This window comes from Lycorma delicatula, chromosome 1, assembly GCF_047948215.1.
Source record: "Lycorma delicatula isolate Av1 chromosome 1, ASM4794821v1, whole genome shotgun sequence".
Taxonomy (NCBI): Eukaryota; Metazoa; Arthropoda; class Insecta; order Hemiptera; family Fulgoridae; genus Lycorma; species Lycorma delicatula.
In genome coordinates this window covers 303,571,620-303,598,360 of record NC_134455.1, presented here as the reverse complement: position 1 = coordinate 303,598,360, position 26,741 = coordinate 303,571,620, and the positions used below count along the sequence as shown (strand labels likewise).

Sequence of the window (26,741 nt, the reverse complement as noted above, 5' to 3'; positions counted from 1 at the left end):
CAGTAGGTATTTAAAAATGGACCTTAATAAAAAGCATTCCTAAGGAATTTATGATTAATTTCTTCTTTAAAATATCTTTTCAAAGAAGTACAACCTTTCACTTACTAAACATAATATTCTTGAATTTGAATTGAACAGAATAATATACGTAAGAAATTAATTTCATATCTATAAAATTACATTGGTGCAAAGTTATTTACAAAGCCACTTTGTAGATTTACACTTTAATCATTTGCACATAAACAACAGTAATGATTTATGATATATTATATATTAAATACTCAGTGATGTCTGACATTACAATAAAGAGGTCAGACAGACATAAACAATACGTTGATTAAAGGGAAGTCTACTATAGTAAGAATAAAAAATATTATTAAAAATAATATTACAAAGATTTTTCAAAATCTTTAGAAACTTGCTTTATAGTTTTTAGTCATACTTTAATCAAATTATTATCATGCATTGCATGAGTTTAATTAGTAGGTTAATTTGGATTTCAAAAGTACCAAGTTATGTCATTTTTTTATGTTAAACAGCTATCGGAATTGTCAACTGCAACCCCAAAAACTCTGCGTAGCCGTTTTGCAGATTTTGTAATATTTTACATCCGCACCCTTTACCCCTGTACGGAAGATGTTTGCAAAAGTAATGGTGGAATATTGTATTGTAAATACAATAACAACCTTAGCAACTGTGCAAAATTTCATCAATTGGCAATGTCATGAAGTATGTTAAATTAGGATGCAAAAAATTCAAGGACAAACATGAAAAAAAACAGTTAAAGTTAAAAGTTAAAGGAGCGCAAGTAAAAAAGATTTCTTATAGAATATTTTTTCAAGAAGAAACAAACAGTAATATAATGAGTAAAACAGTTTCTTTCACAAATGATAAGATAATACTGGATTCCTTGAATGATAAAAATTCAATAAAATACTAGACATAATGTTTCTAATAAAAAACTAATTCATAACATAAAAATAATTATTACATTCTCTTTCAAGTAAAATTTCAATACTCGTTTCAATTACTTTTTCCAAAAGCAGGAAACAATCCCAGTTCCCCAGAATCATTAAGTTTGTATCCTGATATGACTTTCCATTATTTATAGGTTATAAATATTACATACATTCCCAGATGTAAACCTTTAGGTTATGTGATGAATTAATAATATCTACACACAAAAAAAGGTTTTTGGATCATTTTTAGTTTCCAAAATGCAAGTAATAAGAGTTTGATTAAATTAGTCTTGGTTTAAACATACCACCACACCATTATATTAATAACTTTGGGCAAACAATAATAAATTATTCTATATGCCTAGAAAATTTCATACAACCAAACTATTAAAAATTATTTATATTTTAAAATACATTATCTCAAGATAAGATGTAATGCCAATTAAATTAATAACTGATGATAAACATAATATGTTTCAACCAAAAATTCTGTTTTTTTCTAACAAATAAGAATTTATTAATTGCAAAAAATAAAATAATGAACAATTTTTTTTCATAAAAAAACAATTTTTCAAAGTTCTTCTTATATTGTAAACAGTATAGTAATCACCACTTCTGTAAAAAATCTGATAACAAAAACCTACAGTAATTAAACTGTGTATTAAACTATAAATTTATCAAATATTAATTACTTGAACCAAAAAGAATAAAATAATACTCATCTAATTGTGCTTCTGTTTTAATTCTCAACACTGGCAATCTAATTTGTATAAATAGCGATTTAAAAAAAAATATGTACACTTATTAAAATAATTACAAAAATCCATATTTAAACATGTATTTTTAAAAACATTAACTGAAAATGTTTTAAATTACAATGAAAGTCCTGTTTTGGTAAATGCTATCATTCACTTTTCTGTGGTTTAAATTAATTAATATTTAATAAATTCAATATGTTTAATAAATTTAATCTATCAGTGAACTCACTTTAAGCTCAACACCAGCCGGTACAACAATTGGCCTGAAAGAGAGAGAGTGAGGGCATATAGGCGTTACCATGATGGCTGGAACACTTGGGTGAATCATTGACGCTCCTGCTGCTACAGCATAAGCTGTACTACCAGTTGGAGTAGAAACAATTAATCCTAAAACAAATAAAAAATAGTAATCGATTTAATGAAGTCTGTAATATCTAACAAAATGAAAAAAATTCAAAAAACAAATTATTTTATAAATAGGAACAGAAGTGACCAAGAATATTTCTACTTCATGATAACCAATTTTACTGTTTTCAAAATAATTTTAAACTTTACCATAATAAATTAAAAAAATAATACAACACCATCTGCAAAAATCTTAATATCCTTTAATATTTAGAATAAATGCTCTTTTATCAAAATCAGATTAAGTACAAATTTTAACACATGATCAATCTTAAAACAGCCTCAATGAAATTCAGAATATAGTAAAACTTGACTAATCAAAATGGTAGAAGTGCTGGGCAGTCTGAATTAATAAACTTCTACAAAAAAGGAGTTTCTCTTAATGTTGTTTTTTTTTTTTTTGCTGACAATTATCGCTAAAATATTACAGCAATAAAAGCACTCAGAACACTACATTATTAGGTTAAGAAATGGTTACAATTAATAACAAAAAACCTAATAAATTAAAGGAAAACTTCATTAAGAAATTACAGTGAAATAAACTTAAATATGTGTAATTAGAGTATGTAATTATAACACGAGAACTAATTTAATTAGTTTTTTTTTATTTGTCAATTTGCCCTCTGATTGTATAACATGTATTTGTTCCGTATGCTTTTCTAAAACATCCTTATCTCATTTCTTACAGGTTTAAATACAATTTTTTTAATTCCACACCATGAACCATAATAAATAGATGTGGAATTAGTGCATATCAGGAACATAAATTTTAGGGTTAACAGATTTCCCAGAAAAGTAGACAATATTTGTAAAATGTGATTCTAAACAAAATAACACTCCACCGTAGAAAATTTTTTAATCTTTTTTTGTTGCAGTTGATTACAAAACATAAAAATTAGTAACAGAGTGCAGATATCAGTCTTACTGACACAATTTTCACTTTTTTTTAAGTTATTTAAAAAACTGGGGTACTCAACAATTGGGCATCACATAATGTACTACCAGTACAATATAGGCACTAATAATCCTAACAAAATTAGTAGAAGATAAAAGAATAGTAAATTATGAACTTGTAGTTGTCAGAAACAGCAATGTAAATTCATGCTGATGATGAAGTCAATTTTAAGTTGTTATTTATTACTAAAAATAACTTCCAAAAAGAGAAAGAACTTATTAAAAGAATGTCCAACTACAAATTATATTATTAATATAACTTACGTATTTATTAATCACACACATACACATACATACACACATACACACACACACACACACACACACACTACACCACACACACAGAGAGAGAGAGAGATACACACATACTCTTTTTTGTAATGTAAATAAAATTTACCATCTCCTTGAACAGAAGTTATGTGCTTTCCATCAAGAAATAAATCAATATTTGAAAGATAAGGCGAAGGACCTCTATCAATGACAACTTCATTAAGAACTAAAAGATTCGTAGGCTTAACATTTTTTGATAACTCTTCATTCTTTCTCATTATGATACACCTTAATCTGCTGCGTAACGTTAAAGCTGCATGACCTAAATCAAATGAAAAATCCATGAATTACAAATCAGAAAAGAAAATTAAATTTATATATTGTGACTTTACTTAACATTAAACAAGTTGGTCAAAATTGGTTTTAAAATTTTTTAAATATTACTCATTTTCTAATTATATGGAAATATCCTTCAAAAAGATCTTTTTGGAACTATAGCCTAATTCCTTCATCAGTGGTTTGCAAATAGTGTTGTTTTAGGTGTTTTGCTTTTATAGAGTTAAGAGATCCGTTTAGTGTGAAATTAAATTACACATTTATATCTAGTGTTTTTTTCCACTAAATGTCACATTAATTGCCAAATTTGTGATAATTGATTATATAATTATTTTATCTTATTCAAATTTGGTGCATTCAGAGGTTTATCATGCTACATAAAAAAATTGAATAGTATGAGGTTTGATACCTTTGTACATGTGTCCAGTTTCTATCAACTAGTTAGCAAACACCTGATAGAAACAGGTAGTCTAAAACATAGGTATGTTAGAACTTTATGCAACTTTTACAGAGTTTTATAATCTCCAATAACAAGATGGAGAAGGGTATGTTTAGCGTTTCACGCTAAACATGTGAAACTTTTTTCACATGCAACCATTGTCGTATTGAGTAAATTTGAAGTTTTTTGTAACTTTAAGGTGGAAATCTTTTTTACCCTCTACTTAGCACTGGTGAAATCTATCTCCACCTTCTGGCATGCTGAAAGGGATTTTTTAATATCTAAATGGTAATGTGACACATGGCCTTGGATAATATTTTAAGAAATTTAACTGATTTTTTTTTTTTTATAACTATTCTTGTTCTGAGATACCAGTGACCAAAAATGCAAAACTGTCCAAAAAATGAAATGGGAAAAAATCTGTGTGTGGTAAGAATTTTCTATTGTTCAATAATCTACCTGCCACAGTTAACATTGTGAAAATGAAACATAACACTAAATATGCTATTCAATAATCTGATTTTTTTGTAATCTTGATGACTGATATCTCAGAAGTGGGAATAGTTATTGAAAAATGATTATCGCAAGGTTATTTTTGTCAAATTTTATGAGAAATCATATAAATCATATTAGAAATCACCACCTTGCTTTTTAAAAAGTTAAAGTTTGATACAAATGTAAATAGAAATTAAAATTTTTTTGTAAAGTACAATTTTTGTAACTACATTTCACTTGTTTTTATTTTATTATATTAAACCATTTTCAGAATTTCCAACAGCTGTATAAATTAATGAAGTTATTGATATTTAAAACTGCAATACTAGAATAAGAGGCAACAGAAACATTATAAATAAATAACAATTTATAAGTAATTTTCCACAATTCCTAATTTTTTTACAAATAAACAAACCAACAGTGGAGAAAAGGACAGATTTAATATTATTAGAAAATTTATTTTTTCCTGTAAGAAATTTGTAAGGTATAACTTTAAAGACAAGGTTTTTCTTTGCAACACAAAAGATCTATAATGCGATTTATAAAAGTAATCCTATATATAAGCTATGCGTAGATAGAGTTAAATTGCCATGCACAAGTAATGAACAATTTCAAGCCCAAGCTGGAAATCAGTTATTACTTCAATTAAGTGAGCTATAGAGATGACTACTACTTGGCAAACTTTAAAACCACTACCAGTTTTTGTAGTTACAGAATCGGTATGAATTATTTACTTAAACTTAGAATTCTAGTTTATTATATTAAGGTATGTAGATAACAGACAAGTTCTATCATAACAATTGTAAATCAGACAACAGAAAAAACCAAAGGTTAACACCACTTATATAAGAGAGATTGGAATATAAACCAAATCTAATAGTATTCAACACATAAATCTACTGCTTATAGTAAAATGAAGCAGCATAAAATTCAAAACAGATCATGGTTTAGATTACGTCTCCTCTTAAGAACTCAAAATATATTTTCAGAACATCTTTTTCCTTGATGCTCATCATAGTTCAAACATAAATAATTTCAAATTAATTTTTAATCATTTGAATATTTATATATTAAAATTTTATTTGAATATTATATTAATATATTTTTGCATTGTACATAAAAAAAATTGCTAGTAAGTAAAAATATAAAACTTTCATACCTTCAAGTACATTTGTAACTTGTTCCTGGAAGTTGTCAAATTCAAACGGTGTCAAAAAGCCTAATGACCCAAGGTGAAATGCCATAACAGGTGGAACAGATTGCTGAAAATATTTAAAAAATTACCCTACAATTATACATTAGATGCACAGTTACTTATAAATAGTCATACACTTTACAGAAAGATAAATAAAACCTGTTAATGTGACTATGTTCATAAGCTAGCCATCTGACTGAAGTGACCACTTCTTTTGGTCAGGGCCAAGACAATGGGGAATTCCAAACTTGTTATGGTTAGCAGATTTAATATTTTTCTTGTAGATACAGTATATAGAATATTTTTAGTATTAATTAAGTATATCCTGAAGTATGATCATAAAAACAAGAGAACAATAAATATACAAAGTGTATCCCGAAATTAAGTACCGTTTAGTTATTAAAAATATGCATATCTTTCAACAGAATAATTTTATTACTAGTTGGAAAGACATACCTTAAACTACTTTTCTAATAATTTTCACCATCATTAAGGCACTTTCAGTGTCTTGAAATCAATCTTTTCATTGCTTCCTTAAAAAACTGCACCACCAGTGAAGAAAACCACTGTACTACAAACTGTGGTTTGTTTAACCACTGTGGTAGGTACCACTGTGGTACCTTTGTGGTAGTTTTTATGTCAGCATCATCAATCATCATAGCATTGACCAGTGAGAGATCACTTGATATGGAGAAACAAGTGGTTGTCACTTGTTTCTCCAAAACAAAGAAGGCTAAGCATAGCCTAATCGCTTGGTTTTATAAACCATCAATATTTTTAGCACCAAAGAGAGCAGATTTTTGGTAGCCTAGGTTCTGTGTTACGATTTCTTGCAAAACTATTTTTGAAATTTCAGGGTATTCAATATATAACAAAGAAAATTGAAACCATCAATTTTCTTTAATTTTTTAATCCGCTCACATAACCAAATCAATACTGATGACAAAAGGGCATCCAATCCTTTAATCATCATGCATATTACTAAGTCCCTCATTTAACTTCTGCACCCACTTTCTAACCACTCCATCAGTTACAGGTTTTTAACTGTAAGCTTCACCAATTTGTTGATGAATATCAGTTTGTTGATATTTCTTGCATTTAAAAAATGCAAAATCAGATAATTACCCTAATTTCATAATCTGTGGAATTCTTGATCGACTTGAACATTTTAAACAGTGTTTAATCAAATCTAAACAAATGTAGCTGTACTTATAAAGGCATCAATTGAAAGCCAACAGATTAGAGAATGTGACACACATGCTCAGAGCTACGATAGTAGTACTGCAGCATTGTAGAAGGAAGTGGTATTTACTTTCTGGATAATGCATTGTAATAGTTGAAAAAACATGTATCTTTAACAATGCTGTATGTTTTTTATTTTTTCTACAACTGACCACCTTATCTTCAGCGATCATTTTTTATTAGTCCTATTAGGAATTAATATATGCAAAGAAAAAAGCAATTCATTTAAAATATAAAAATGAAGCCTTAAGGTACTGCTTCATTACATTTTCACTGAATGAAAATATGAATACAATTTTCCTTTCAATAAGAGTATCATTTCATAATTTAATTTTAAATTTTATTATTTTTATACATCAGTTGGGAAAGTCAAGAAGCAAACTGGCAGTTTTGGGAACTAAATTTGTTTTTATAAAGATGACAACACAATATCTTCTGATAAATAAATCACTAAATTCAATTTTATACACAATTTCTTTCAGTACTACAACATAAATTCTAATTTAATATATAGTGGTTCAAATTCATGTAATATTTATTATTTTTCTGGAATACTACATATTAATTATACAATTTATAATTTTGATTTATTTTTTTAATGTTGATAGTTTTTGCTGTATTGTTTTAAAATTACTCAAATGAACAAAATATGTACTATTATTATGAAATAATAGCTAGTTATAACTTACAAATAAATTGTAAATCATCAGTTAAAATTAATAAAAAATTAAGCTTTTAATTCAATCTTTCATATTAAATAAAGATTTTACTCATATTTATTGCAATAATTTTAATAGTCATTGTGTAAAGGTGTAATGTCATGGTGTAATGGTAATGTAATAACAAGTATGATAATGTAAAAGTGAAGATGTAATGTCATTGTTTACTGTTGGTAGTCATATTCACACTCTTTCTCTCTCATGAATATGCAGATAGTCTAAACTTCTTCAACAAGCTAGTAGCACTCAACAACGGCTAGGTTGTTCTTAAAAGCTGTCAAACATAATGATTTGCTTCTTTTCAGTACATATTTAATGGCAATGAAGAGGAAAATGTCAAAAGGAAAGTTCAAATAAAGAGCTGGTAATTTTTTTTTATAGAAATCAAAACTTCATTAAATTAGTCAACAGACCTCAAGATAAAATAATTAAAAGTTAAATCATAAAGAAAAATTAAAGAAGTACTCATGAATTCAGCTTAAAACTTGATGAACAAAAGTAATTTTATACTTAAAAAATTGCTGTTTGATAATAAATGGATAAAATCTTTGAATAAGTGATTTTATTCAATATAAGAAGAGAGAAAATCTTCATTACTTTTGATTAATAATAATGAATGTGTTAATTAAGAATTTGAATTTAGATCTAATAAAAAAATGTAAATATTTAACAAACACAAAATTCAAACTAAAATACTAGTAATAAAAACACCATCTTATATAACGTGTAGTAATGAGTAAGACCTACTATTTACATAACAAGGTTACATTGACTGATAAAAACATTTAAAAAATATATAAGTCTTTATGTAACAATGTTCTCGGGGATAAAGTATGTATATTATATAAAACTTAGATGTAATTATAACTGAAATAAATTATGTATCGCTATTAATATATTTTTTAAAGTGCACACAAGCATAAAAAAGAATTTATATAATGATTTCAGAATAAAAGCTAAACCATACTGCTACATAAGCTCTTTATATGGAGGATAAACAAAAGTTACCTGAAAAAGTAAACTGGCATATAAGAGTGTTCCATCACCTCCAAGACAAATTATAAAATCAATTTTATCAGTGAGATCATCTTTACCATCACGGAATGTCATCAATTTATCTTTTACACCAGAAAAATCTGAATTATTAAGTAATAATGAATCATCCATAACGGACTGTTCTACAAATACCACCATCCGTTTTTCCTGAAAAAAAAAATAAATAAATAAATAAATAAAAAGTTATTTTGACCAATGTCTTAGCAGATATATAGTATTTTCTATGAGTCAAAATCTACACCATGTTTCTTGTAAGATTTGTTTTTACTGACTATATCTAATTTCTATACAGTTAATCAAACAAAGTTCTTAAAAGAACTGAAGCAACTAGGTAAAAGGTAGATGAAAATCTGTTAGTGCCTAGGCAGGGATTAAATCTACACTGACTGATCCAGAAGCCAGCATACATTAACCACTACATCAACTGCCCAACAAACAAGGCTAAAGGTCTGAATGAAAAACAATAATATTAAATAACTTCTAGTTAATCTGGACTAAGTGCAGTAAATTTCTACTACAACCGTTTTAATATTGTTTCAAAAACTTTAGGCTATGTTATGAAAAGGAGTTTATATACAAATAGATTATGACGGAATAACAGTTTTATGTTGTTATGTATTTTTAGTTTTCTTAATTTATATATAATAATAATAGTTTACTTATTTACATCAGATTTAAATTATATGAATTAAAACTTTTAATATAACAAAATAACATAGAACAAGATTAGATATTGAAAGATAAATAGGTAAAATATGAGAGTTATCACTCTATAAGTTAAATCTGTATAATATCAAGGTTTTTATAATAAGCATGTCTTTAATTCTCCCCCTCCAAAAAGAAAAATACTAGGAAGCACCAGAAATGAAAACCAGTATCACATTAATAAACTAACTTCTACTATTTGCAAAGATAATTTTTAGGATTTTTAGTTATTTTGATGTAAAAAGTATTCTCCCACAGTCAATCAATTTTTTATGTTCTATTATTGGGAGGGCAATATAAGGTCATCGACATATAAGAGTTAATAATATTAAACTCTTAATGTTGGGCAGTATAAATGAATTAAAACAAGGTGACTTGGTAATAATCGATAATGTTTACTTTATATTAATTTCTTTTCTAACTGAGTTGTATCATTTAACAATCATAAATTCTGTAGTAAAAAGAGTTGTAAATAAATTTTTTTTTCAGATTTATATCTTATTTATTTAAAAAAATAAATAATGGTGAAGTTGTAGTAATTTAAAAGCAAAACATTATAATTTAGCGTTAAGTAATTTTCAAAAGCAAACATGTATTATTTAATTATTCTGATTTAAAAATAAATAACATTAAATTTATGATAGATAATTTTGTATGCACAATTTTGTACGATAATTTTAGTATGCACAGCGAAGTTACTGTACATCTATATTATTTGGGTATGTTAAAATTTTAATCGCTAACCTAAGATCATTTTAATTTTTTAATCTTATTTTGTACTAGACATATCTTTTATAAATAAATTTCTGATTTTAAAACAAATATTTAATTCTAAGGGTATGCAATATAACCAAATACATATATATCTATTTAGGATAAGTTTACTTTTACACTTTTTAAATACTTATTTCAACTTTTTTTTTCTTTAGTTTTAATTAATTTCATGCTATATTTAACTAATGCTGTCTGGGTACCAACAAATAAACTCAGAAAATTTCTTTCAAATTGTATAACCAACTGATGACATGAATAAGCACATATTTCATTCAGATCGGTACATAATATATACTCATTTGGAAATCACATAAGGAATGGATAGAAGTATTAATCCATAGATAAAAAAAAGGAACTCCCCTAAAATCTGCTTGGACAGATAAGGGAAAAACTTGATCAGAACAAAGTTACAAAATACAAAAATAATGATAAAAAAATATTTAAGTCTACAAAAACAAATAATAAATATATAAGTAGAATCTTTCCAAATAAGATTCAGAGTTAATAGGATCTAACCAAATAAAAAATACTGGTTTTTATATATGTACGTTTATTTATTCTCTGATTTTTTTTTAAGCTTTGCAATAAATTTTGATTAAATATTATTTATTTAAAATGGACAAATCATAGAGAAATGAAATACAACTTATTACAATAAATGTCAAAAGTCAGTTCAGTAACAATTATTTAATTTCTGAAGCTATGTGAATTTATCATCAACATTAATACTTTAAAACACCTGTTAAACAAAACAGGAAAAACTGATTTGACTTCGAATAAGAAAAAGATTGAGAATACATTTCATATCTGTTTTAATATCTAAAAGGGAAATAAATGATCTATAAATTAAATGAAAGGATAATTCGTAATTAAAATATCAATAAAAAATTATGTGCATAAGATATCTCACAATGATAATGATACACAATGCCATATAAAAAATATCAATGTAAAATAAAAAAGTAAATTTTTACTTTTAGTTTTTATGAGTCATTTTATTTAAGCTTGGTGTTAGTTGACAAGATTTTACTAAATGGAGGTTTTATTGCTTAACAAAAATTATGTTAATTCAAACTATTAAAGCAAATTAATAGTATGGGTATGCAAGTATTCTAAGGGTATGCAATATAACCAAATACATATATATCTATTTAGGATAAGTTTATTAACTTGTTAAGCTATAAATATAACATCTTGTTCAATAAGAAAAACTTTCTTGTTATAGTTAATAAGAATTTATTATTTGCTATATATAGTCCATCACAATCAGCGATAAAAATTATTTAAAAGTACAAACTTTTGAAACAAACTAAAAACAAATTTTATAAATTACAAGCAAAACATTTAAAATAATTACAAAACACTTTCAATCACTTTTGCAAATGAAAACTATGCAATAAAACCATACCAAAATAGAACATTTATCAACCACCACACTGACAAAAGAATGACTACTTATTTACACAGTTGAAAATTATGAAATACATGGTAGTATGCAAATTAATCCAAACAGCGAATTTTTTTTATTTATATATATGTGGCTACATTGTACACCATATGGCAGGTTGCTATACGAAAGGGCATGAGCATGCCGGTTAGCCGTCATACGTCCCAAGGTGCCCACCTTCGTTCATCAAACAGACAGATCGAGACCTGATGTACTCGACATCGCAATCATGATGGCGGTAACAACTACGGTCATGACTGAAATGACAGAAGACCTCAGCTTGGACCACTCTCCTGTCTTACTGGAGTTGGGCCAAGCAGGGGGCAACCGAGAGCCCCCTGACTATACCCTGAAGGTCAGTGAATTGGAAAAGGTTCTATGAAACTCTCCAATGGGATTACAGGCCAGCACATCCTGAACTCCTGACCACAGGAGGAAATCTATGACACGGTCAAACGCATCACATCATCAATGACCAAGGCTCTGCCAAACAGCTCTACGGAAAAGACCACGAGACCTATCCGTAATAATCTCCCACCTCACATCTCTGACGCTATAGCAAAGAAGCACCGACTGAGGAGAAGATACTGAATTAACCTGTCCCCCGATGATAAAAGGGCTTTTTATATTCAAACGGACGAAACAGCTGCTGGCACAACATTGAGAGGATTCGTGGAACGAATACCTCGCCTTGGTTTCAGACGACCACTCCTCAGTGTTCAGGCTAAAAAAAAAAAACTACGAGAAGGATAGAAGCCCCGCCACCCAGTTGTGGAGCAACAAGCCCTTCTGGCATATTCGGAGGAGGACAGGGCGGAGGTTTTCACAGACACGCTGGAGAACCAATTCACTCCAAACCCTCCTCCCGCCCGGAAACGACGACCACACAACCGAGGTGGAGTCCTTCCTCGTAGATTATTTAGCACAGGTGGAGGACGCCCCACTAGAAATAGACCAAGTTACTGAAGCGGAGGTAAAAATCAAAACCACAAGCCCCGACAAGGCTCCGGGTGTTGACGGGATCGGTGCCCGCGCATTTCGGAATGTTCCACCGGCTCTTACAGTGACCATAACCACAATATTCACGTCATTTTTGTACTTGGATATTTTCCGAATTGCTGGAAAACTGCAAAGGTGGTATGCCTACCCAAACCTGGGAAAAGTCTGCTCTTTCCCCAGAATTACAGGCCGATCTCCTTATTACCAGTGTTATCAAAGCTATTCGAAAGGATTTTCCTGGTGAGACTTTGGAAAAAGAAGTACGGTCTGAGCAATTTCGGTTCAGGGAGGGCCACTCGACGACCCTCCAACTGGTTAAACTAATCGACAGTCTTGTCGGAGGCCTAAATAGAAAAGCGGTAACTGCAACCGTTTTTCTTGATGTAGCTAAAGCCTTTGACAAAATTTGGCATATAAACTCGCGCATACGACGATTATCTGTCGCTATGTCAAATTGACACAGTCTTATTTACTCATCCGACAAATTGTTGTACTTGTAGGGGGAACAATCTTCTCCACCAGAGATATAGCCGCTGGAGTCCCCCAAGGAACAATGCTTTCGCCGTTCTTGTAAATAGCCTACGTCAACGATATGTTCCTGTTGGAAGGAGTCAAAACAGCTCTACACGCAGACGACACGGCATATTATTATGAATCCAGAAGTGTAGATTACGCGATCGAGAGACTCCAAAGGCAATTGGATCTAGTAGAGGCGTGGTTCAATATGTGGAGAATCAAGATCAACGATGAAAAATCGATCAGTGATGCTCATATGCAAAACACGTCCTCCAGCCAGGCAGCTGGAAATCTCACGAGAAAATTCCCTTTGAGAAAACAGTCAAGTACCTGGGAATAGTCCTGGATAAACGGCTTACCTTAAGAGAAAATGTTAAATTTGCATAAGCACCCCAAAGGGCAAAGGTCGTCAGGACCTCACTATACCAATACTGAACAGTGCCAGCCCATATCCACTGGCGACCAAATTGCTCATTTTTCGGCTATACGTCTTGCTGATTCTTTACCCGGCATAGAGAGCTTTGCTGAACTACACGCTTCAAAAGAAATTAGAAGCCGTCCAAAATATAGTGTTGCGGACGATATTTGGAGCACTGCGGTTCATCAGAAACGCCACTCTTCGCCACGTTGCGGGACTACACACTGTATCCGAGGTGGAGGTGGCGCAGGCACGCAGACTGTTCGAGAGAGCGGTCCTGTCCGAACACGGCCATCTCCGGGACATCTGCCGAGAGGAACCTATTACACAGGGTATAAGAAAATGGCCTTATGCCGTATTAGACGAACCAGCATGAAGAGGTGGTACGAGAGTCAAAAAATGATAAACCAGACTTAGGGCCTCTATATCGCGTAACCTATAAATGCAAACCGCGCGAAAATTCCGACCGCGAAAGTAACCGTTTCCACAATTAAATTTTGTTAAAACTATAAAACCTAGACAACACCCCACACCGTCCCACAAAGAGACCATCATTTAATTCAGTATATGCGACTCCTCTGGAGAAGGGTGCGTGTATTGCTTCCTCCAAATAACTAGGGCCCCGGTAGGCGTATTCCTGCTAGTCCAAAAGGTGCTAGTACCGAAAGAGCGGATGGACTGAAGGAAAATCATGCCGGGAGTACTAGGCTCAAAAGCTTAGTCTCCCACGGTCAGACCCAGTAAATAAATTTCACGCTGGACCATACGGGTAGGAACGCAAATTACCAAATCCGTCCATAAATAAAACTTAAAATTTATAACCGCCATTAAATAACCGATGAAACCCGACCGAAAATAGAAAGATACAGCAGCAAGGGACATTGTCCAGGCTCTGCGATCTGTAGGGATAAATATTGAAACTCCCGCCATTCTTGCGTTTTGTTCCGTTGTACACCATACCTATTCTTTAAGTTGTCTGTTTATTGCGAGGTTATTGTTCTTTGGTTACTTAACAATTTTCATGTAATAAGTAGTGTTTTGTGAAATTTTTAAAACTTTTTATTACAAAATTATTTTTCGTTCTGTGTCTAGAATACATAATGGACCTAACTCCGACAAAAGCATTCAGAAATTGTTTCTCTTCCTGAGCATAACAGTATGACACAACTACAAACATTTTCTGAGTGTGGTGTTGGACTAGAAAAATGAATGCTACTTTAAAACAATTTAACAAAACTGATTCCTTTTCAACTCAAGGAAAGAGAAATGTGGCCTCTTAAAAGAAAAACTACTCCAACACAGGAGCATTTTTTTATTAGTGAGTATTTTATTTTTAGAATCGTTTTTTTATTTGTGAGAAAAAGTAAACTTGATCCAAAATTATCTGCTGTAGACTTAAATCAAGAATTAGCAGCCAATGGAACAGATTTACAACTGTTTAACGCAGGCTTCTTACAGCTGGGTGGAAAGCTTGTCACCCAGCTACAAAGTAGCTTTTAACACTAGCAATATTGAAAAAAAAGACTTGTGGACCAAATCACATGTTGTTAACTGAACGAAAGAAGAGTTCATCACATTTTTATCTTCAGTTCCATATGTTAGAAAAGCATCAGATGAAAATACATCACCAACTCATATCCAACAATCAGTCAAACATTCCCAGCAAATGTTTTGGGGTAATTTCACATTTGAATGCCATTGTTCATTTACTTCCAGTAGATGGTATGCTGAAAAGTGATGGATATATCAAGATTCAACTTTAAAACAAATTACCACAAGGCAATGCTGTGTTCAAATAAGATTTAGCACCATGCCATAGTGCCAAAAAAGTTGAAAAACATTTCAAAGAAATAAACCTTAAGGTGCTCCTGCGGCCAACCAACTTCCCAGACTTAAACCCAATTGAAAATCGTTGAGTAATAGTAAAAAATTATGACAAAAATTGACCTTGTTAAAGCGATAAAATCAGTATAGTTTCATGATGAAGAAATCAAAAAGATGTGTAATACACTTATTCAATCAATGCTAAATTGTATGTGTAGTGTGATTAAGAAGATTAAAGGAGGGCATATTAATTACTAGATATTCATAAATTGAACAGGTATGATTTTTTATTTCTAAATAAAATAATTTTTTATTAATTAACAACTGTGTTCGTGTTAATTTTTATGCTACTGTACAAACACGCAATAATGATAGGCTAAATGAACAATCATAATCCAATTCAACACAATTTTTATCACATTCTATACATGTATCTGCATCATCTAAAAAAAAATAAACTGCCAGTAATAACAGAAGTTGTTGTCAAGATGAGAACAGCAGCAATCAATGCAAATGTTCGTAAGGGCAGCTGTTAATGTTTTAAAGTATGTTATTAAAAATGTCTTGTTGGGTTCACTTGTCATTTCAAAAGTTTACAATTTTAAAGAAATATTTTATTATAATTCTTGTTCAGTAGAATATATAAACATTTCTAATTATTTAAAAAAACAAAATTTATATATATATATACCTCTATTAGCCATCTGACCAGCTGAACAAACGGCTGTAGTACTGAAACATCACGAACCTTCTTTATAACAAGAACTGTCAATGGTGGTTTATACCATGTAAGTCGCTGGCTAGCTGGGTCTTGTATAGTCCTAAAAGTAACATCAAACATTGTAAATTATAATTATACTTTCAAAAATTCTGTACAAACTTAAACAACAGCAAACAAACTTAAATAACAAACAAGTTTGAACAAACTTAAATAACAGCAAATAACTTGCTGCACTCCACACAACAGAACTGAATGACATTTAATATTTTCACTATTATATTATGTTTAAAACAATGATGGACACAATGGAAATTCCATTTTATTATTCGACTTGAATTATTTTCCTCAACCTGCTGAATATTTTATTAAATGCTAAAAGACCAGTGACGTCTAATGTCATGCATACATATGCATGTATAAATAAATAAACAGTAGTTAATAATAAAAAAGGTAAAAACTACAATTGTTTAGCTACAACTTAACTATTTCAACTACTTAGGAAATTCCACTTCAAATAAACATTATTTGTAGTAATGTTTTTCCAGCAATAAAAACTACAACAATGTAATTAGGAAATTCCAATTAAAATATATTCAGCGTGTAATTTATTTTTCCAACAATAAAAACTGCTACAATGTATTTAATGGTAAACAAAAATCCGTTATTATCTTGTACAGTGAAACAGTGGAATGGATGTACAAAAGTGAAATAAATTATATTTTATCTGATGTGAAAAACAAATATAATATTACACAGATTAATAAAGTAAAATATGTTTATTTATAATAAACTTCATAATTCATTTTAATTTATACGTAAACTAACTTACTGAAATAATTAATAAAAAAAGGATTAATGAATAAAATCATTTATATGTAATACTCAGTTATCAGATGAAGAAGACTTGAAATTTTTACAGTGCTAGAAAGTAAAATTTATGAAATTAAAAAAATGAATTTATTTAAATTGTGAAGACATTCGTCAATAAATACATTAAAAATCATGTAGAAGAATAAAAATTAGATAAACAAATAACATAACATGAAAAACTTAAAAAAAAAGATTTACCTAATAATAAATTATCATTATAATATGAAAATGTTATTCTAGAAATAAACAATAAAGAAAATAAAATTGTAGGAAAGTGATTTCTTTAAAATATTTGTTTAGTCTTTCATGAAGATAAAAAAATTCAGAAATTAGTAAACATTCTGAAATAGCTTTTAACTTATAGAGCAAAAAGAAAGATCTAACTCTAAGAAATTATATTAACCTTTAAATAGTTCTCAAAAATGTTTTTGCTTAATTCAATAGTTTTTACAATTTTTGTTTAGAAAACCTTCTGTACCTCTTTTTTGGTCCCTTCCAACCTACTCCAAAGAATTTTCCAAAAATGTTAATAAATCACTGAAACTATACTTCCAAACAAAAAAGTCAATTATTTCTTATTACATATTTTTGGCCTATCTTTACAGCTTATTCTCACAGTTTTTATAACTTTCTATTCATTTATATTGACAACTGATATGAACATTAATCTTCACCCCAAATACATTAATTCCTCCATATTTGCTAATCATCTCTCTCCCCAACTAATCCAAAAATTCTTCTTAGAATTCTCACAAAAATTGAATCAGTCCTTTTTTTGATACGAGTAAATAGTTTTTTTTGTGATAAATAGTTCATAAACATACATTATAACAGGATGCGCAAAGCTCATGTTAACTAAACTACAAATTAGTTTGGCTTTGCTTTTCATTAGTATGGTCTTTAATCAACAATAAGTATGTATGATTTTCTAGTTACATTTTTTCTTATATAATTATGTCATTTTATTTCTAATATTCAGGGTTGTCTCAAAATATCTAAATTTGCTATATCACATCAATTTCTTTTTTTCTATTAAGATATTCACATTCATTTGCATATGAATAAAATGTATGTTTTATTAATTTTTATTCTAATATTATTTATGTAATTATTTTTTTTTAATCTGTATGTAACTATTTCCCTAATGCATAAGTAACACAATTAATTATATCCAGAAAATACATTAAGACCAATCTGGGAATTGAACATGGAAACATGAGAATCAGTTGCTCAACCGATCAAGTAACTAACATGGTCATATTCATGTAAATACTATACCAAATATGTTGATTACATTACAAAACATATATAATAATAGTAATTCATTACAAACTATGTTATAAACATTAAGTTTGATTGTTAATTTTCTCCAAATTACATCAGAGAATTTATCTACATGCATTTAAATAACTGTTATTCAGTTATAACCTGAATAAAATAAAATCAGTAAAATATAATGTTATGATGTAAGTACTATAAAAAACAATGTAATATTAAATTGAAAAAAAAAGTTAATATGTATACCATTGTATACACAGTATTGAATAATTTTTATATATATTTTCCTCAACATTTTTTTTATGAAGTAAAACACGCATATTCATTAAACTTAAAAACTATAAAGCTGCACTGTTTAATATTTTGTTTTTCATTAAAAAAATATATAATCTTGTAATATAAAACTCTCTGAATACAGAGTGGGTATAATTGTTTCAAATATGAAGAGAAAAATATATATACATATATTTATAAAGTACATGAATGACGTAAATATAAGATTTATATACAACAAATATCATATATATGAAAAGATAAACAAAACTGATAATAAATTATTCAAAGTAAAATTTATAATTTAAACAGGTAATACCAGCAATTCAATAAAAAAAATAGTCATAATTAATGAATAAATTTAAATAACATTAAAATAATATAATAAAACTCAATTTTTTAATTCCCTTAATTATAAAAGAAAATTAATTTAATTGAACAATTAATGTAGGCTTGAATATTACATTGAAAAACAAACTCATTAATTTCAAATAGTCCTACAGAGTATGTGAATAAGAAGTATTTACATCAAAATGATTAAAAATAATTTTATCATTAGAATTACAACAAACAAAAATTAATTATTAATAAGTCATAAAAATGAAAATAAAAATACAGTAAAATTAAATCTAAAACAATGATCAGAGTTGCATAACAATCAACTGAAGATTAAAATTACTTACTTGTACTTCATTGTTATTGCCAATGTAATTGAATAATCTAGTAATATAAATTGTAAAATTATACACACAGAGACATTTAATTAACATACAAGAGATACTAGAACAGATATATTTACACACATTAATAACAAACAAGTTTGAAATATTTAACTGAAATAACGTTAAATTGAAAAACTTTGGACTTGTTCACTAAGTACTTATAAACCACAGAATAAACTTAAAAGCAGAGGCATTTCATACTTATATTAGTTAAACAAACAAAAAATAAAACTCAATCTAATCTAAACAATAAGCAACTGATTAAAATAATTTAAACATAAATTCCATGAATTAAATAAACAATTAATTCTGGCAAATAAAAAATGAATTTCCTTTTTTATATTATACTACGTGGAAATACTATACCAGGAAATCAACTTCGAATAAAATTAAATCTCTACATCTAGTAATATTACCATACTAACCAATTTCAATAATCAATAAAAATTAAATAAATATCTTAATTTAAAGAGTTCACAGAGCTCAAGACTACAATTCATTAAATTTGATCATACATCACAAGAAATGTAGCATATAATAACATACACTATTTATATACTTCCTCTAAATTATAAAATACTTATATACTTAAGCAGAGCAATTAACATTTTTTTTGAAGTTTTATACAAATTCACAACAGTTATTTTTATAACTATTGTATGTACAAAATGAATTAATTAACCACAGCAATTATTGAATTTTAGTTATCATAGAGCTATCTACCCTTCAGTGATCATCTGGCTGAACAGTTCATAATATAAGTAATTCTGTAAGACACTTCCATGTACCAAAAACTTCTGGGGACAGGTAAGCGTTTTCCTTGGCAAAACCTTAAATTATCAAGTAATTGTATGTATCTGAAGAAAAAGTGACTAAAAGAATAGCAAAATCAGTAATATGCTGATCTCTTATCTCCTAAAGATAACCTGCCGGGTTGATCTAGTGGTTAAATTCATCGTTGTAAATCAGCTGACTTCAAAATCAAGAGTTCTACGGTTCGAATCCTAATAAAGATAGTGTTTTTTATTCAGATTTGAATACTACATCATGAATACTGGTGTTCTTTGGCAGTTGGGTTTCAATTAATCACACGTCTCAGGTACGGTCAACTGAGTCCATACAAGACTACACCTCACTCATACATCATTAACAAGAAACACGGCTGCCTATGAGTCTCAAAACCAGAAAAATGCATGAAATATCTGGAGACTTCCGAAATATTCATAAGAAACAATAATAATCTCCTGAACAAATGCATGGAAGATGGTCAGCACCCATTACCTGGATTGGGTCTAGAAGCACTATATTACTCCTTTCTGTGAGTTTATTTAGTTTCATGGTCCTTCTTTAGATAGATCACTCTTTTTTATTATCCAACCATTTGATTGTCCTTCACCCTTCCTTCCCTTGATCCAATATTAGTTCTGCCTAGGTGCTCACTGATTCCTTGCAAAGGATGTATTTCCTTTGATGTTCTTAATATTTCTGTTTTGTGGAGTCAGCTCTGTCTATGAATTTATCCATCAAATCCCTTTCCAATCTGGTGGCTGTGCAAAAAGCCTGACTCCAGGTTGAGATGCTTACCATGTAAAGCCATTTCTCATAATATATAAATACATATATGTAAGTAGTATAAAGATATGTCCTGAAAAAAACACTCGTTGACAGTAGAAATTTTGTTTTAAATTTTGGCAAAATTACATTAACTCATAGATTTATTGAATCCTATTCAAATAATATGTCAAGAAAAGATGTATAAACAATATACTTCACAATTTAAATACAAAAAAAGCTCTACAGAACAGACTTTTCAACAATCTACTTTAAAAAGTACAACATATTGGTTTATAACTGAAAAGTAATGAATAAAATAAAAATCTTAAAGTTATTCAGATATTATATTTAATGTTCTATGTTCACAAATTTACCAGTAGATTTTTTTTAATTTTTACTTTTTTTTCTTTTATAATTTTATTTTGTGCAGTTCATAACTACAATATAATCTTAGCAATTTTAACTATTTTGTGGAATAACTTGTTTGTAAGAAAAACTAAATATGTAGTCCAAGCTCTTCTTTTTAGAGAAACCTAACTTATTTCTTTTTTTTTAATTTATATAATAAATAACCGAAAACCAAAATACTTTTTTTTACCCATGCTAAACAATGCTTTTTTTTAAAAATAAAATTCAATTACTGTGATTACAATCTATGAACTAGCAGGATTGTTTACATAATTACTTTTATTATCATTGTTTTTTATTTTTTCCAAGAAAATATAAATTAATGTGCAGGGTAGGATGTAAATGCAGTAAGGTTTTATACAATACAGTAGTTATTTTTTGTAATAAAATTTTTAACAATCTATTAATAAATAGATAAAAATTTAATTAAACTGAACCATTTCCAAACAAAATGAGTTTTATAGTGAATAGTCAAAAGTACAAAAACTCTTGAAAATATACATTTTGTATATCTCTATTAATCAGAAATACATTTACAACTTAATTATAAACAAATTTACTACATTTTGTAAATTAAATTCATTGTTCATGAGCAAACACTTCTCAATAATACATGTAATAATTACACAAGTCAATATAAAATTTGGAACTGAAAAGGAAGCAGATGTTACATATAGTATTTTATATGCTAAATCTGAATATGTATTCTGAAACAACCCATCATCTAGTGTTCTTAAGTTATCCCCTTAAATTTATTTGTTCCATCATTTGTATAACAAACAATACAAATAAGTTCGTACATCTGTATGTTTGCTCATTCACATCTGATTTATATTGTGATGCATGCTGTAGACCTATATTTGATAAATAACAGTTGAATGATGTCATTTCATATCATGTTGGCTTGACATGTCTGGCTTGAGCCATTACTTGACTCACATGTCGGTGAGTCAAGTAATGAGTGATTCAACGAGATGAAATTTTCTTCAATATGAGTTCAGCTCCTTGATATGACTTGCTGTGTTCTTTAGATGTGATTACTTTTATCATACATATATTATAAATACTGTTTCATAAGTGATGCCATAAATTTAGTGAAAGATTTTTATGACAGAACACTTTTGGTATTATTTTATCGATCATAAAGATCTGTTAAGTGCGCACGCATGTGATTCACGCTGTTTTATTGTACTCCATGGTGAAACAATATTATGAAGTATTTTAAGTAATTAAATAATTATAAATTAAAAATTAATTATTTTTATAATTAAGTAAGTATTACTGTAATATTTCAGTTTACGTTCATTCAGTAAAACATTTTGAATTTTAAAGTAGGGCTTGCAAATATTCCCCAAATATTTTTTGTTATGTTTGCGAACAATTCACCATGAAAAGTCAAGAAAACAGTATCAAATCTGCTTACAAACGCTTTTTGACTGTCCCTTGGGAAACCAAGATAAATCCTGGACTCCATATGTAGCACGCATCAAGTGATACATTAAATTAACTCAGTCGTTAAAAAAAAAGAAGAGTATTTGCCTTTTGGCATATCTATGATTTGGTGAGAGCCTACTAACAATTTTGATGACTGCTATTTTTGCTTAACAAATGTTACTAGTTTCAATTCAAACAATAAACACATTACCGCATACCCAGTTGTTCATTCAGTTTTGATACCACTACTTCATGGTCTTGATTTACCGATTTTCAACTGCTCCAACTTCTTGGAAAGAAATTTCTGATTTCCCAGAAGGTTCAACCGATGAATCCTCATCTTCAATAGATATTAATTACATTCCAGAAGAATCAAATACTGAACCTCAACTTACCACACAAACACAACTGAGTGACCTAATTCATGACTTGTATTTATCAAAACAACATGCACAACTCCTAAGTTCGTGTTTTAAAGAATGGAATTTATTAAACAAGGATACTAAAATTTCAGTATATAGAAATCAAAATGAAAATTTATTGAAATACTTTAGAAGAGATGGTTTCATTTGTTCCTGCCATGTTGTTACAGGGCTAATGTCTGAACTGGACACTGAATATGTTATTCATCATTAATGTTTTTATAAACTCATCAAAAAGAAGTTTAAAGGCAGTTGCATAACTCGAATAAGGTTTCTTCTATACTGGTAGCACATGCTGTAGGAATGAAAGAAACTTTTTATGAAAGTATGTCAAAAATTTTAAAAGCTATTAAGTATGATGAACACTCATGATGAACCATTGCTGACCTGAAAGCAACAGGGCTTCTTTATATGGACAAAAAATATGTGTGCAGGACAAAATATATGTGTTTCTTGTGTTTGTGGGATAGTCAGGATAGAGATAAACACTACACAGTTAAAAGACTAGCCAAAAAGAAATCAGTTTACCCCAGGAAAGGAAAATGTTGTCAATATTCCCCTTGTCAAAGCAGATCATATTATTTTACCACCTCTACACGTAAAACTTGACCTGACGAAGAATTATGCAAAAGCATTAGATAAAGGTGGAGATGGCTTTAAATATTTAGCTGAGGTTTTTTCACAATTAAGTGAAGCCAAATTAAAAGAGGGAATATTCATTGAGCCACATATAAGAAAATTCGTGAAAATATATTTGACAGCAAACTGAATTTTTAAGAACTGGTAGCATGGAAGTCATTCAAAGATGTTACTGGCTTTTTCTTGGAAACAAAAAACTGAAAACCATGAATGGCTTATAAATTAACTCTTAGTGAACTACAAAACTTAAGGCTGCAGAATATCATTATTGAAAATTCATTTTTATATTCTCATTTGAACTTTTTCCTTTTAAACTAGGGTGACATCAGCAACAAACAAGGACAAAGGTTCCACCAAGATATATTGCAGATGGAACAACGTTATCAAGGCAGATGGGATGAATATATGATGAGTAACTACTGCTGGGTGATAAAAAGAGAAGACTTCAATAAACACAAAAGGAAAATAAGAAAAAAGAAATTTAAATAACATAAATTTGTCTGTAAAATAAAGGTAGGAATTTTAATTATAATTATTATTATTTTTGTATTCTATTATTTAAGAAGTTTCTCAATATTTTAAAGGGTCATAACTAAAAATCTGAGGGTAATGAAGAAAACCGATTTCATTGCTATTTCTACAATAAAAATTTCTCAATATCACATACTCCAGAAATAAAATTATTTTACATAGTCTAAATGATAAATTTTTCTCTACTCTGTTTATTTCTTCTTCTTACATCACTCAGTTAAGTATTAAAATGATTTGTGGAAATAAAACCAGTAAAAAGACTGAAGAAAATATTCTGCATTAAGACTGAGGTGACCACACAATTATTACTGAAATTTAATAACAACAGTTTTGCAAGTTTATTCTTTTATTTCAACTGCACAAAATTCTTAAGGTTTAATTTGTATGTAAACAAATGAATATGTAAACTCAGATTTATTGTATGTACTTCTTCATTTACAGTAAAAACTATATTTTAATTTTTATTTACAGTTAATAGAGTTTTTGTCTCAAAAACAAACTATTCACCCATCACACAATGATATATTTATTGTTTATTACTCCCTAAAAAAATAATTGTAAAATTTAATATCCAAAATAAGTAGCAACTATAAATAAATTTGCTTACAACAAAACGCTATTCAATAAAAATAATACTTACATAACCATAGCTGAATTCTTCATTATGCGCCCACATGGGCCAAACTGCTGAATTGGGCTTGGTGCATTTAAGGACCTCGTCCTCCTGTAAAATAAAATGAATTACATTAACAACAATAGAAGTATATATTATTTTATTACTAAACTCCGTTCACAAATCAGCAGAGTTTACAGAGCTGTAGCGCTCAAATTCAAGTTGTATTAAAAGTAAAGAGAAGATTTTAGATTTAGAAGTGAATATTGAAAATCGGAGAAAATATATTAGGTAATGATAGGTTATTGGATCTGGTTAAGTTATAGATTACAATTTCCAACAACACGCTGTGACATCAATGTAAAAACATTATTGAACCTTTGTTCAGTAAAAGTGTAACTGATCACAGTCTAAACACATAAAGAATCAGTTTGGATGGGAAAACAAAGTTCTATTCAAATGGGAAAAGTAAAGTAAACCTTCTATTCAGAAGGGTTTAGGCCTTCAAAAATAGTGTTAACAACTTCATCCTCCCAATTGGTTTCAACAGTATTCCACACATTTTTTAATGTAAATTCTGTAAATAAAAAATGCTTCTTTATTAAATTAAATAATTTCATCCTGACCCCCACATGGGAAGACACCTACCTTGTGACAATCTTAGTCACTACACCACCCACTCCATTCCTAGCCCTGATGGGCTTTACCAGAGTTAGACCCTCTAAACTTGATAACACAACAGTCATCAGTTTGGTCTCTGTCAGGATGCCACTGATGCAAATGCCTTGGCAGACCTTTCTATCAATGTATTTACACACAACTTTTCCATCCACAACTTACAACCCTACACTATCAAATTAACCGATTTGTAGAAGCGTGAAGCCTTCCTCTAAAACCAAAGGTTTCAACAAAATCTCTTCATATAGCTAAGTTCAATTAGACTATGCACTCAGATCATTACTTGATTGAGTATTTAAACACCAAAAATACTATCCTCATACCAACAAAACAAGTGTTGATTATAACAACAACAATTTTGTCCTATAATTCAATTAATTCAAAGTCCTCTTGATTTATATAAAAATAAAGAAGCTGATTCACAAATTTAATAAGCCTCTAAATGGTTAAAGATATCGGTCAAACAACTGAACTGCCACTCTAGAAAAAAAAAATTATTTGAACTCCTCTACTAAAGTAGATTTAAATTGGTTTTTAACAATTTGAAAAAACTCATAGTTATTCTTATTGTTAAAAATTATAAGCAATTTATTTTACTGTTCTGCAAGTTGGCATGTTATTAGTGCAGTTTGTCAAAAATATCTTAACATAAAGATACAGCTATGCAGTTGTTTGTAGGGGTATTTGTCACACCCTCAACAACAATTTTTTTTTTTATTGTTCATAGTAATTATTTGTTAAAATAAAAACTTAAGCAATTAACTTGGTAATGTTTAAAATACTAATATACTTTTAAGTAAGAAAACTTGTAAAAGTTAGATATAGGAACATGAATATTAGTTCTAAACTGAAAGAATACTATATTATTAGTTAATTAAAACACTTATTATATATCAATCAAGGTTATATAATTTTCAATAATGTTTCTTGATATACAATAATGTTCAATACATACAAAGTTTAATTTTTTTAACTGTACTATTGTTTTTTTTGTTCTTTTCTTTTTGAGATCAATACTACCAAATCTAATGTAATTATTTATTTTGTTACAACATATAAAAAAATTAATTACAAATAAAATTAAGAA

At 28.8% G+C, this 26,741-nt stretch overlaps 1 protein-coding gene across 12 annotated transcripts in view; it reads right to left on the bottom strand.

The window, feature by feature from the left end:
* The window catches only part of LOC142333367 (NAD kinase-like), a 489,955-nt gene that overhangs the window by 17,753 nt on the left and 445,461 nt on the right, over positions 1–26,741 (bottom strand). For all 12 annotated transcript variants that reach the window (XR_012758595.1, XM_075380407.1, XM_075380424.1 and 9 more), the window contains 6 exons: positions 25,004–25,087; positions 16,203–16,332; positions 8,781–8,975; positions 5,776–5,878; positions 3,474–3,668; positions 1,947–2,104 (listed from right to left, as the gene is read on the bottom strand). Coding sequence is in view for 11 of the 12 variants with exons in the window: in XM_075380407.1 (XP_075236522.1) it covers positions 1,947–2,104; positions 3,474–3,668; positions 5,776–5,878; positions 8,781–8,975; positions 16,203–16,332; positions 25,004–25,087 (865 nt within the window). In the remaining variant the exon portion in view is untranslated. The remainder of the gene's footprint in view (positions 1–1,946; positions 2,105–3,473; positions 3,669–5,775; positions 5,879–8,780; positions 8,976–16,202; positions 16,333–25,003; positions 25,088–26,741) is intronic.